We start from the raw sequence: 12,544 nt of genomic DNA on the forward strand, positions 1-12,544 counted from the left end.
ATAGGACTTGATCCCAGGACCCTGCAGATGCTGAACTGACTGAGCCACCCAGGCGTCCCTAAAATTTCTTTAATTTACTATTTTTCTACCTTTTAAAATCTATTTAGGCTGTGGATTAAATTATCATAAACGATGTGCCTTCAAGATTCCAAATAATTGTAGTGGAGTGAGAAAGAGACGTCTATCAAATGTATCTCTGCCAGGACCTGGCCTCTCAGTTCCAAGACTCCTACAGACTGAATATGTAGCCCTTCCCACAGAAGAGGTATGTGTTTTAAGACAATAAAAGGGCATTTTACTACTTATTCCATAGGTTTCTAAAGGATATATGACATCATCCTAGATCATAAATTATGTACTAAAGACTACTCACATTCCTACACTTAAAAAACTTAAAATGTATTACTGGAGACAGAGTTTACTAGTAGTAATGAATTGCATTTTATCTACTTTGGGACCACATTATCACTTGGACCACTGCGTTAGCCTCCTAACCAGTATCCAGCTTCTGGTCCCCATACTTCACTTCATCTTACATACTACAGCCAGATTATTTTATTTCACTACTGCTTAATACACAGCTCTGATTATATCACTCCCCACTAGGAATCCTTTATATATTTTGTGTTTCCAACAATCTCTTCTTTTTTTATTCCCCAACAGCCTGTTCTATTCAACATTCCCTGAACACACCATTGTTCCCTCTACCTTAGCTCTTATTGGTGTCCCTCCTACACGCTTTTTCCAGATCTAGCTCAACAGCTGCCTTTCCTGGATTTTCCCCTTACCTAGAAGTTATTTTATTTGCTGAATGCCAAACCAGTTTTCAAACCTCTCTAATGATGTGATAGCATTCTAACTTAATATTATAGTGTCCTCAAGGAATTTATGATCTGCTTGGAGAAGATGGTGCTCATGCCTTTGTGTGCCCTACCATGCCCAGCACAATACCTTGTAATTAGTAGGTATTCAGTGATGAATGAGTGAGTGGAAGAATGGAACCCATTGATCCTCACAATATTCCAGTGGGATATCTTAGTAGATCTGTACCTAATGAGACAGTTGAGACTCATAATGGTCAAGTAGTAACTTGACGCAAGTCACAGAGCAAATTGGTAAGCAACATTAGTAGTAAACCCAGATCTGATTTTTAGGTTAGTGATTTTTTCCTAATATATTGTACCTCTGAAGAGTAAAACAGTAGTTCAGGGAAAAAAAAGAAATAACTTGCTTGTTCACTTGCTAGTACTTAAAATGACCTCCATTTGTAGATTGCAATCTTATCATTTAGTTGTTTCTTTAACTCCTTGGTCTTCCATAAATTAATGGCAAAATCAAGTCTTTGGGCTATTGTCCTGATATCCTAGTCACAAGACTTTGCTATACTAAGCTATCAGAATAAAAGCTTCTGAAGTTCTTTCACAAAAATCCCATGTTGCCATGTTGTTTAGCCTGAATGTGAGATGTTTAACTTAGATAGAAAGAGTGCTGTGGTATAAGGAACTGAGAGCAAAAAGTTATTATAAACATATGCAAGAACTTGGGAAAAGACTGGTAATTGAAAAGTTAATGCATTTTATAAATGAATTGCACAGGAAACTTAGTTAAGAATGGGGTCTATAGGATAGAGATAGGTTTTTCTGAGTCCCACAAATGGTGCTGAGATGCCAGCTACCCCAGATGAGTAATGCTAGATTAGGGAATAGCAGGACAAAGCCAATGTATAAAGTGTTAAGTTTTAATCATTAGTTTATATTTTATCCTGAAGATGAAAATTTCTTAGGGAAGTTAAAATAAAGTGATGTTTGTATTGGTTAGAGTATCTCAGAACAAGTAGAAATCATAGAGTGGAATGTGTCTCAAAAAGGTTGCTTTTATCAGTCCAAGCATTAAGTCTCAAAAAGGAAAAAGGTACAGTAAGAGAAGAGCTCACAGAGGAAAATTAGAGGGATGGGAGAGTGGGAAAAGAGGACACTCTAAAGGAATAGAGGAGCTAGCAATGAGGAGGAAATGAGTTCAGCCTTGAATCTGAACCAAAGTTAGAGAAGAACTAACTCTAGATAGCCGCATGCTGAGAGCCACCTAAGTTCTGCTGCCAGGCTTCATGCTGGATGCTTTACTTGTCTTTTCTCGTGTTATCTTCACCACAGGCCTAGAAGGTAGGCGGTTCTTAGCCTCATTTCATAGATAAGGAATGAGAAAGGAAAGTTTCTGACTCCTCAAGATATTAACCTTCACTGACCACTGAGATAAGCTTGAAAAAGGCCAGTTGGAAATAGAAACTTCTGAATCTGACTCTCAGGTTGTCGCGGTTTACCTGTAAGAAGGCAGTTTCTGTTACAGTGTCTGAAGTCAGTCTAAAGCGAAGCAAGTAAAGAGAGGGAGGAGCACAGGAAGATAGGCTATTCACTGAATTTGGTTACAACGGGACCCCTAAGGTTGGAGAGATCAGAATTGAATGAAAGCTCTTTGCAGATGAGAGAAAGGAATATTCCTAGCAGTACATTTTGGCAAATGCCCAAGGGGCCAGGACAGGACAGAATCAAGGTAGAAAGAAACTGTTGGGACTAAGCGTGTGCATAAAAGTGGAGGTATTTTTTTCACTGAACAATATTCCAAAGTGAAATATATATAATCAGGCCATTGCCCCCCTTTAAATGCTTTTATTACCTTTATTATTGCATCTAATTGAGAGTTGGCAACATTGTTATAAAGTTTTTGTGAGCACATGTTCACTTCAGCAAATATTAGTTGAAACTCACACTGTGGAAATAATTAGATTACTTTTAGAGAATTTCTGGCTACACATTAATAAGAAATAAGAATTTAAATAGTAGTTTGTAAAGAGGGACCATTAGAGCAAGGCAAGAGAAGAACTCTCACTCAACTCTAGTTACTCTAATCTCAGTGGTCCCGTTTTCACCAAATGTTCCAGGTAATTTTATCAGTGTCTTCCTTTCTCCAAATTCTGGTTCAGTCTTCCATACCTTTCCTGCCTTCCTCACTCCACAGAGTGGTAAACCACAGTCATGGATGAGATTGTAGCGTATGCCCAGGTGTGTTGAGTTGGGGAAAAGATTAAGAATCACTGGACTTCTATGTAGAGGACCTAGGGCTAGGTCTTGATTTTGATACCAGCACTTAGTAATATTAATCCCTTTGAGCCAGTGTTTTTTCCTATTGGAAATAAATTACTGCTTGTACTAGACATGAAAAATTAGGTGGCTGCTATAGCCACAGTCCCCTGTATAGTTCCTTGCACATATGCTGTGTACCATGTCCCTAATACCCAATCCCAGGAGGACCTGACAAAAGGCAGTCAGTCACCAGCTGGTCATTGGCATATGAAGGAATCTGTTATGAAAGTTGTTCCTTACCGGGCTATCCTATATATCTGATGATGACTGGCAAAATCAGTCTTATTCCATCTGGTACGTTTGAAGCTTGAGACAAACCAAAAGTGGTAGAAGCAGAGTGTTGAGAATAGAGAGCCAGGGATGAAGAAAAGCCTACAACATCTGTTTCTGGTTCTCGGTGGCTTCTGGGTAAGTTTTGCAGGATCACTGTGGTGCTCCTTTTGCTGGAGGTGCTCTGAACCTGGCTGCCTGGTGGAAGGGTGAGCCAGACCAGAGCAGGAGATCTTGGGGAGCTGAAGCCAGCAAGTTTGGCTTGGGTTTTAACCTTCTTTTTGTACTTTTCTTAAATTAAACTGCTTCATAATTTGCTTTAGAACGTTTCTGGCAACACATTAGTGAAAAACCATCCATCAGAGACTATATTTGTGTTCTTTTTATAATGTTCTCCATTCATATGTCCTTTTTCTTCTTTTCTGTCTTCCTATTTTCTTCCAAAAAGCCTTTTTTTTTTTTTCCTCCTCCCTTCACTTCTTTCATACACTTCTGTCTCTTGGTTCCTTCTGGCTTCTTTCGCTGTTATTGGTTGAACATATCCATGTAAAATGATTCAGTTTCTCTGGGCTACAGATGTTACTCGTTACGGAAGGCAAATGAATGATCTCAGGACCTCAGTTCTGGCGGTGAAGGTGCAAGCAGCTACAGCAAAATCTGTAATACATCTAGATGGTCGTTAGGTATTTCATGCTTCGTTCATTTTTGCTTCTGCGATACAAAATGAAGGGTCTGGCCTATAATGTAATAATCAGTGAAGTTTGAATGAATGGGATGGGCCGTATTGAACTGGCCTGTGATTTAATTTAATTATTTCCTTTGTGTATATAGAGAGGACCATAGCTACAAATAGCTAGTTATCCCTCCAGGTTACACAAAAATTTTTAATCAACACCTTTAATTTTCCTTTTTGCTCAGGTAGAGGAAAAGGCCCAAATAACTAGAAAATACTTAAATATCAAGGAAGCTCCTAAAGGATAAGTACTGGGGCTAAAGTTGTTTTAGTTAATTAGTATCTGCCATTTTTATATCATCATCATTAATTAAACTTCAGTTTTTAACAAACATATTTTAGTATATATAAAAATAAATTTGGGGGGGTGCCTGGGTGGCTCAGTCGTTAAGCGTCTGCCTTCGGCTCAGGGCGTGATCCTGGCGTTCTGGGATCAAGCCCCACATCAGGCTCCTCCATTAGGAGCCTGTTTCTTCCTCTCCCACTCCCCCTGGTTGTGTTCCCTCTCTTGCTGGCTGTCTCTGTCAAATAAATAAATAAAATCTTTAATTAATTAATTAGGAAAAACCAACACTTGTTTCAAAATATTTTCAGACATCATGTTCAGTAATTCAACATGAGTAATAATAACACTTTCTGAATTTAATTTTCCTATGATTAATTTCTTGGTAGCGTTTTTCAGGGGATTTAAATATGTCAAATTCATTTTAAGGCTTTTGTTTTTTTATTTATAAAATGCTATCTGTGCCTGGCAAATAACAGTTCACAGTGAGTATACATACGTGAAGATGAAAATCTCTTTTTTTTTTTAGTGTAAATAATAACAAAAAAAAAATCCGCACTGTTCACATTCAAGTGTTGGTAAGTTGAGCTTCCAGAGGAAACTGCTGAGATAGACATTTTTAGATTCTTGGCTTTAGTGTTCAAAATAAATGACTTTTGTGGTTAAGTCCTGCTCTTAATACTTTGCTTTTAGTATTGACTTATACTAATGAAAATTACTTATGTTTTAGTCACATGTTCACCAAGAACCAAGTAAGAGAATTCCTTCTTGGAGTGGTCGCCCAATCTGGATGGAAAAGATGGTAATGTGCAGAGTAAAAGTTCCACACACATTTGCTGTTCACTCGTACACCCGTCCCACAATATGTCAGTACTGCAAGCGGTTACTGAAAGGCCTCTTTCGCCAAGGAATGCAGTGTAAAGGTAGGATTGGTTGTTTTTCTTAAATATAATTTATATGTTTTCATTAGCAAATTTGGTTCAAAATACTTATTTCAGAAGCGTTAGGCAGAGAAATTGGTTTCCTATTTGTTAAAAGACAATACATGCATACACACGCATACATATTTATTTATTAACAACTGCTCCCTATAGTATATGTACTGTGTACCAGGAATTATGCCGCAGAAAAGTTAGAATGTAAACAGAAAATCTAGAATTTGGGTCTATAAATGGTTGCTTAACACGAGCCAATATGGGAGAGCTTAAGTCTTTCTAGTTTCAGAGCCACATGTTACCCAGAATATAAAATAATGTTTTCCTCTTTCCTTTATATATCCATACACACAAACGTAAGAGTTTTATTGTTTTTGTTTTTAATTATGTAGCTAGGAGAGCTGTACCAAAACTGTTATCCCAGAGAATAATCACACTGAAATAGAAAGAATATAGCAGAAGCGACTGGAATTATGATAGGGATTTATCCATATTTGGATACAAATCCAGAACACTATCAAAATATTCTAGAAACATCTCATAATGAGCCAGGTTTTATTAGAATAATAGAATATTTTTTCCTATAGTTGTGTAATGTTTTTATGCTTTTAAAAGGTGATTTTATCTTTTTGTCTCATATCTTCTTCACAACAATTCTGTACAATATAGTGAAAACCAAAATAGAGTTTAAAATGTCTTATTAATTATTGAGCCAGTATGCAGTGTAAGTAGCCTGTCTATAATCCTATGTACTTATTTTTTTGTGATTATTTTAACAGTTCTTGGTATCATCTTTTTATATAATAGATGTAGTTGTGGAACTATCTAGTTTTATCTAAAGAAAACATTAGAGTTGAGGTCTTTGCAGCAATAAACCTATTTACAATACAGAATCAAGTAATTGCACATGAATTTAACTTAAGTATGTAAGAAAACTTCTCTTGGCAACATATGGCAACATAGGAGAACATCAAATAGAGAACAGGTTGTCTCTTTGTTGCCAGGTATTTAATAACTACCAGGCAGGCATAATTAAATGTTGAAATTTTATTTCAACAGCTTACTTTTGAATATGAGTTAATATATAAATTAATACTTTAAAATATCAACACTAAAATGTATTGGCAAGCAGCTGCTAAGGAATGTTTTGGGAAAGAACATTAATAACAGATGTGCAAATTCTAGCCAACAGATAATCTTAGTAAAGGTTGTAAATAGTGCTGCTCTGTTGAACAGCAGAGAAACATTCTAAAACCATATGCTGAGCAGTATGATATTTTATAGAGGACCTAAAATAAATATGTAGATTAATGAATTTTGAAGTAAAACCAGTTAACTCTGTCACTGGGTTATTGATTTAATTTCTTAGAACTCTGAGAGAATAATGTTTTGTGTTTATATTGGTTCAGAAATACATATATTTTTGTATAGCTAAGCTATTTTAATTATCAGTCAAAAACAATCACTTATTTTAGTGATTTCTATATTTTTGTGATATGAAGATACTTAAAAAGTAGGGGAGCCTGGGTGGCTCAGTTGGTTAAGTGTCTGTCTTTGGCTCAGGTCAAGATCCCAGGGTCCTGGGATGGAGCCCCACATCGGGAGGGAGCCTGCTTCTCCCTCTGCCTGCTGCTTCCCTGCTCACGCTTGTGCGAGCTCGTGCGCTCGCGCGCGCTCTCTCTCTCTCTCTCTAATAAATAAAACCTTTAAAAAAAACACACATTTCTCAGCCCCACTCCCAGAGCTGCTGATGTAATAGATTTGGGGTGGGGCACAAGAATTTGCATTTGTAACAAGTTCTTAATAATGCTGATGCTGCTGGTCTGGGAACCACAGTTGGAGAACTTACTGAGTTACACGATAGTATCGTGCAGCTTTGTACCTGACACTCGTCTGCAGTGTTGTCAACTCTGATGTTCTTGCAGGCTGAAGAGAACCATACATAAAGGTGGGAGATCTTGTGCATGAGCAGCTCAGTCCTTCCTCGTAAGGCTGTATGGGAAAGCCTTTACTAATTCCTAGTAAAAGCTTATAGAATCTCAGTCTTTCTTCTGCGTATGCACCAGGCCCTAATAATTAGGAACTCAAAGTAAGTGCTTGACATATATTGGAAAAGTTGTCAGCCTGAGAAACTCTTAAGGGGGACATAGAAAGACGAATGTGAGGTAAGGCAAGGAAACATGGAGCTGCCAGCAGCATTTTGGCAATGTGTCATACAAACAGTATTAGCTTCATGATAGAGCTAAAGAAACTTGAGTCCTGGTAGAAGTGGGGAAGATGGCGGCAGAATGGGAGGAACCTCGGCTCACTCGTCCCATGAATCTAACTAGGTAACTATCAAAGCATCCTAAATACCCCAGAAATCTACATGAAGACTGGTTGAACAAACTCCACAAGTCAATGTAGAGAAGAGGCCACACTGAAGGTAGAAAATATAGGACATGGTTTAGAGGCGAAATGGATCCTGGTTGCTGCAGAAGAGAGGGGAGCCGTGGTCTCAGAGAAGGGCAAGAGAAGAGCACTCAGGGGAACGCACAACGAGAATGTTTCCCCCATCCATTGGCTTGGAAAGCAAGAGGGGCTAAATTTCGTGGGTTCTTGCAACCAAACGGGCTTCAAGCCCGAAGTTTAAGTGTCAGTGGACTGGACTCAGAAAGTCTGGAGGCATCAGGGAATATAGAGGCATCGGTGGTGCTCTTGGAGAAGCAGACACACAACCCTGGGGACAGACAGTGTAGAAACAGCAGTCTGAGAAATGCCTGGGGCACACAGTGAGGAGATTATTTGCTCTTTTCAGAGCCTGACCCTGAGAGGCAGCATTTATGAGGGACCTCTCAGGGACCACGGGAGCGGGCTGGTGGCTGTTTCTCTCCCCGGCCAGTCAATGGTGATAGATGAGTGGAACAGAATAGAAAACCCTGAAGTGAACCCACAACTATATATGGTCAGTTAATCTTCAACAAAACAGGAAGGAATATCCAATGGGAAAAAGAGTCTCTTTAACAAATGGTGTTGGGAAAATCGGACCATTCTCTTTCACCATACACAAAAATAAACTCAAAATGGATTAGAGACCTAAATGTGAGACCTGAAACCATAAAAGTCCTTGAAGAAGGCACAGGCAATAATGTCTCTGACATCAGCCATAGCAACTTTTTTTTACATGTGTCTCCTGAGGCAAAGGAAACAAAAGCGAAAATAAACTGTTAGGACTACATCAAAATAAAAAGCTCTGCACAGCAAAGGAAACAATCAACAAAACTAAAAGGCGGCAACCTATGGAATGGGAGAAGGTATTTACAAATGACATATCCCATAAGGGGTTAGTACCCAAAGTATATAAAGAACTTAAACAATTCAACACCCCCAAAATGAATAATCCAATTAAAAATGGGCAGAAGACTTGAATAAACATTTTCCCAAAGAAAACATACAGATGGCTAACCGACATGAGAAGATGGTCAACATCACTTATCTAAGGGACATGCAGCTCAAAACTACAATGAGCTATCACCTCACACCTGTCAGAATAGCTAAAATCAACAGCACAAGAAACAACAGGTGTTGTTGAGGATGTAGTGAAAGAGGAACCCTCTTGCACTGTTGGTGGGAATGAAAACTGGTACAGCCACTCTGTACTGTATGGAAAACTGTATGGAGGTTCCTCAAAAAGTTTAAAAGAGTTAAAAGTTAAAAATATGATCCAGCAATCCCACTACTAGGTATTTACCCAAAGAATGTAAAACTACTAATTCAAAGGGATGTATGCACCCTGATGTTTATAGCAGCATTATTTATAATAGCCAAATTATGGAAACAGCCCAAGTGTTCATCAACTGATGAATGGATAAAGAAGATGTAGTGTGTGTGTGTGTGTGTGTGTGTGTATGTATGTATGCATACATTCACACACACACACACACACACACAAAATGGGATATTTATCAGCCATAAAAAAGAATGAAATCTTGCCACTTGCTAGGTGGAGCTGAGTGAAACAGATCAGAGAAAGACAAATACCATATGATTTCACTCATGTAGAATTTAAGAAATAGAAATGAGCAGAGGGGAAAAAAAAAAGAGACCAAGAAACAGACTCTTAACTATAGAGAACAAACTGATGGTTACCAGAGAGGAGGTGGGTGGTGAGGGGTTGGGGGGGTGAACTAGGTGATGGGGATTAAGGAGGGCACTTGTGATGAGCACCAGGGGTTGTATGGAAGTGTTGAATCACTATATTGCACACTTGAAGCTCATATTACACTGTGTTAACTAGCTGAAACTTAAAACTTAAAAAAATAAGAAACTGAGCCCTGAGGAGTTAAATACCTATTAAGAGGTGGCAGCAGAGTTTGAAACCAGACCTTTATTCCCTGAGTTCCTAGTAAAGGAAAACTTTAAAAAGTCTCTAACCATTTCTGATACTGCCTGACTTATTACATAAATTAATAAACCAAATACTTGATTTCAGATTGTAAATTCAACTGCCATAAACGCTGCGCATCAAAAGTACCAAGAGACTGCCTTGGAGAGGTTACTTTCAATGGAGGTAAAGTTCTTTTTCTTAATTTCCATAAAAGATCAGAAAAGGTCACAATTCTTTTATGTATTATTTTTGTATAAAGTTATATTTGCATATTTTATTTTGTTTACTTTGTTTCTTTGACTTCTTTATTTAATAAGCAAATGCAAACATCAGTAATGGTACATTTTTATTAGTCATTACACATTCCCATTTTTCCTTTAACCACCTACCGCTTTGTAGTCATATTGCCAGTGGTGCTGCATATTTTCTTCCATCTTAGACAAAAAAGACTTACTTTAACACCCTGCTGTTGTCCCTGGGGGTTTTTATAGTACTAGGACTTAACTGACTGCCTCTGTGTACCAGGCACTGTTCCACACTTTACATATATTGACATTTAAACCTAAGAACAGCCCTTTGAGTTAAGTATTTACAGATGAGTAAACTTGGGCAAAAAGACATTAAAAACTTGCCCAAGAAATGTAGCCAGAAACTTACAGAGTTAGGATTTGAACCCCTATGGTCTGGCCCCTGAATCCATAGTCATTAGAACACATTGTACTGCTTCACTGTCTCTTTCTCTATCAGTCATTCCCTAGACATTTTCCCTTGCGCGCTGGGTTCCCCCCCCCCCTTTTCAAGATTATATTAATTGAAGTGGTTACCTTTTTGGAAGGAAGAAGTAATGATTCTAAGCATAATTTTTCATTAACATTTGCATGACTGGTAAAAATTGAATGTAAGTAGTTCTATAGGAGGAAAAGCATAAGGAACAGAAATTAAACTTCTTAAGACTCTAACGTTTTCTTTAATGGCATGTTTTTATGGTTGCTGTTTAACACCATTGATAGTATGATTGGTTTTCTTACTTGGGTTACTCTGAATAAATGCAGTTTTTCTGTAGACCAAAGTCTTCTCTAAATTTATGGTCATGTCTTTTTGTACTTTTTTACTGTTTGATAAATGGATATCAAATACTATTTATATTGATTTTAAGGTACATTTGTATACTAATGAATTGAACATCTTTCAAATGTTGACCGGTTACTTAGGGTTTTTTCCTGTGTAAATTACCTTTTCCCATGTTTTGTCCATTTTTCTGTTTGTTATTGATTTGCAGAACATTGTTGATAATTCTACCCAATAATTCTTTTTTTTTTTTTTTAAGATTTTATTTATTTATTTGACAGAGATAGAGACAGCCAGCGAGAGAGGGAACACAAGCAGGGGGAGTGGGAGAGGAAGAAGCAGGCTCATAGCAGAGGAGCCTGATGTGGGGCTCGATCCCATAATGCCGGGATCACGCCCTGAGCCGAAGGCAGACGCTTAACCGCTGTGCCACCCAGGTGCCCCTCTACCCAATAATTCTTTGTCAGTTATACATGACACAAATACCTTCTCTCAGTTGTGGCTTATCATTTTTTTAAGTAGCTCTATTGAGATAATTTTTGTACTTTACACATTTTGTTTATTCACAAAGTTAGGCAGCCGTCATTACAGTCCAATGGTGGGACATTTTCACCACCCTGAAAAGAAACTGCATACATTCTAGTAGTCACTCCTCACTCTTCCCCACCAGCCCCTGGCAGCTGCTAGTCAGCTTTCTATCTCTATGGGTCTGTCTATTCTAGATGTGTCATATAAAGGAAATCATGCAATACGTAGTCTTTTGGGACTGGTGTCTCACATAGCTTGATGTTTTCAAGGTTCATCCATGTTGTAACGTGTATCAATATTGCCTTCTGTTTGTCATGAGTAACATTCCTCTGCATGAATGTACCACATTTTATGTATCAGTCAGTGGACATTTGAGTTATCCACTTTGGGGCTATGCTGAAGACTGCTATGAACACCGGAGTACAGTTTCTGTGGACATATGTTTTCATTTCGCTTGGGCAGATACCTAGTTGTGGAATTTTTGAGTCATATGATAACTCCGTGTTTAACGTTTGGAGGAGGACTGCCAAACTGTTCTCCGGAGCAGCTGTACCATTTTGCATTCTTGCCAGCAGAGTGTGAAGATTCTGACGTCTCTGCATGCTCGCCACCACTTGTTACTGTCTGTCATTTTGGCTGTGTGTGTCAAGTGATCGCTCGCTGTGGTTTTGGTTTGCATTTTGCTGATGGCTAATTGATATGCACATCTTTTCACATACCTGTTGGGCATTTTTTCATCTGCTTTGGAGAATATCTATTATTTCTCTCCTTTGCCTATTGAACTGGTTATTTGTTTATTATTGAGTTGTAAGAGTTCTTTAAATATTTGGGATATAGGTCTCTTATTTGATATATGTAAATATTTTTCCCCTTCTTTGGGCTGTCTTTTTACTTTCTTGAGGTATCATTTGTAGCACAAAAGTTTTTAATTTCAATCAAGTCCAGTTTATTTTTTCTTTTGTCACTTAGGTTTTTGAGCTTCACATAACCTAAGGTGACAAAGATTTACTCCTGTATTTTCTTCTAAGAATTTTATGGAGTTAGCTCTTACATTTAGACCTGTGATCCACTTTAAGTTTTGTATTTGGTTTAAGAAAGAGGTCCAGTTTCACCTTTGTGCATGTAGATATCAGTTGTATTAGCACCAGTTTTTGAACAGACTGACTATTCTTTCCCCAGCAAATTGCCTTGGACCCTTGTGGAAAACCAGTTAGCCCAACATAC

The 12,544-nt window shown here is 38.0% G+C and overlaps 1 protein-coding gene across 1 annotated transcript in view; it reads left to right on the top strand.

Moving 5' to 3' along the window:
* The window catches only part of PRKD3 (protein kinase D3), an 81,357-nt gene that overhangs the window by 40,908 nt on the left and 27,905 nt on the right, over window positions 1–12,544 (top strand). Inside the window, exons 5-7 of the mRNA XM_002914832.4 lie at window positions 108–265; window positions 5,154–5,346; window positions 9,830–9,907. Of these exons, the coding sequence (XP_002914878.1) occupies window positions 108–265; window positions 5,154–5,346; window positions 9,830–9,907 (429 nt within the window). The remainder of the gene's footprint in view (window positions 1–107; window positions 266–5,153; window positions 5,347–9,829; window positions 9,908–12,544) is intronic.

Source organism: Ailuropoda melanoleuca, chromosome 4, assembly GCF_002007445.2.
Source record: "Ailuropoda melanoleuca isolate Jingjing chromosome 4, ASM200744v2, whole genome shotgun sequence".
NCBI lineage: Eukaryota > Metazoa > Chordata > Mammalia > Carnivora > Ursidae > Ailuropoda > Ailuropoda melanoleuca.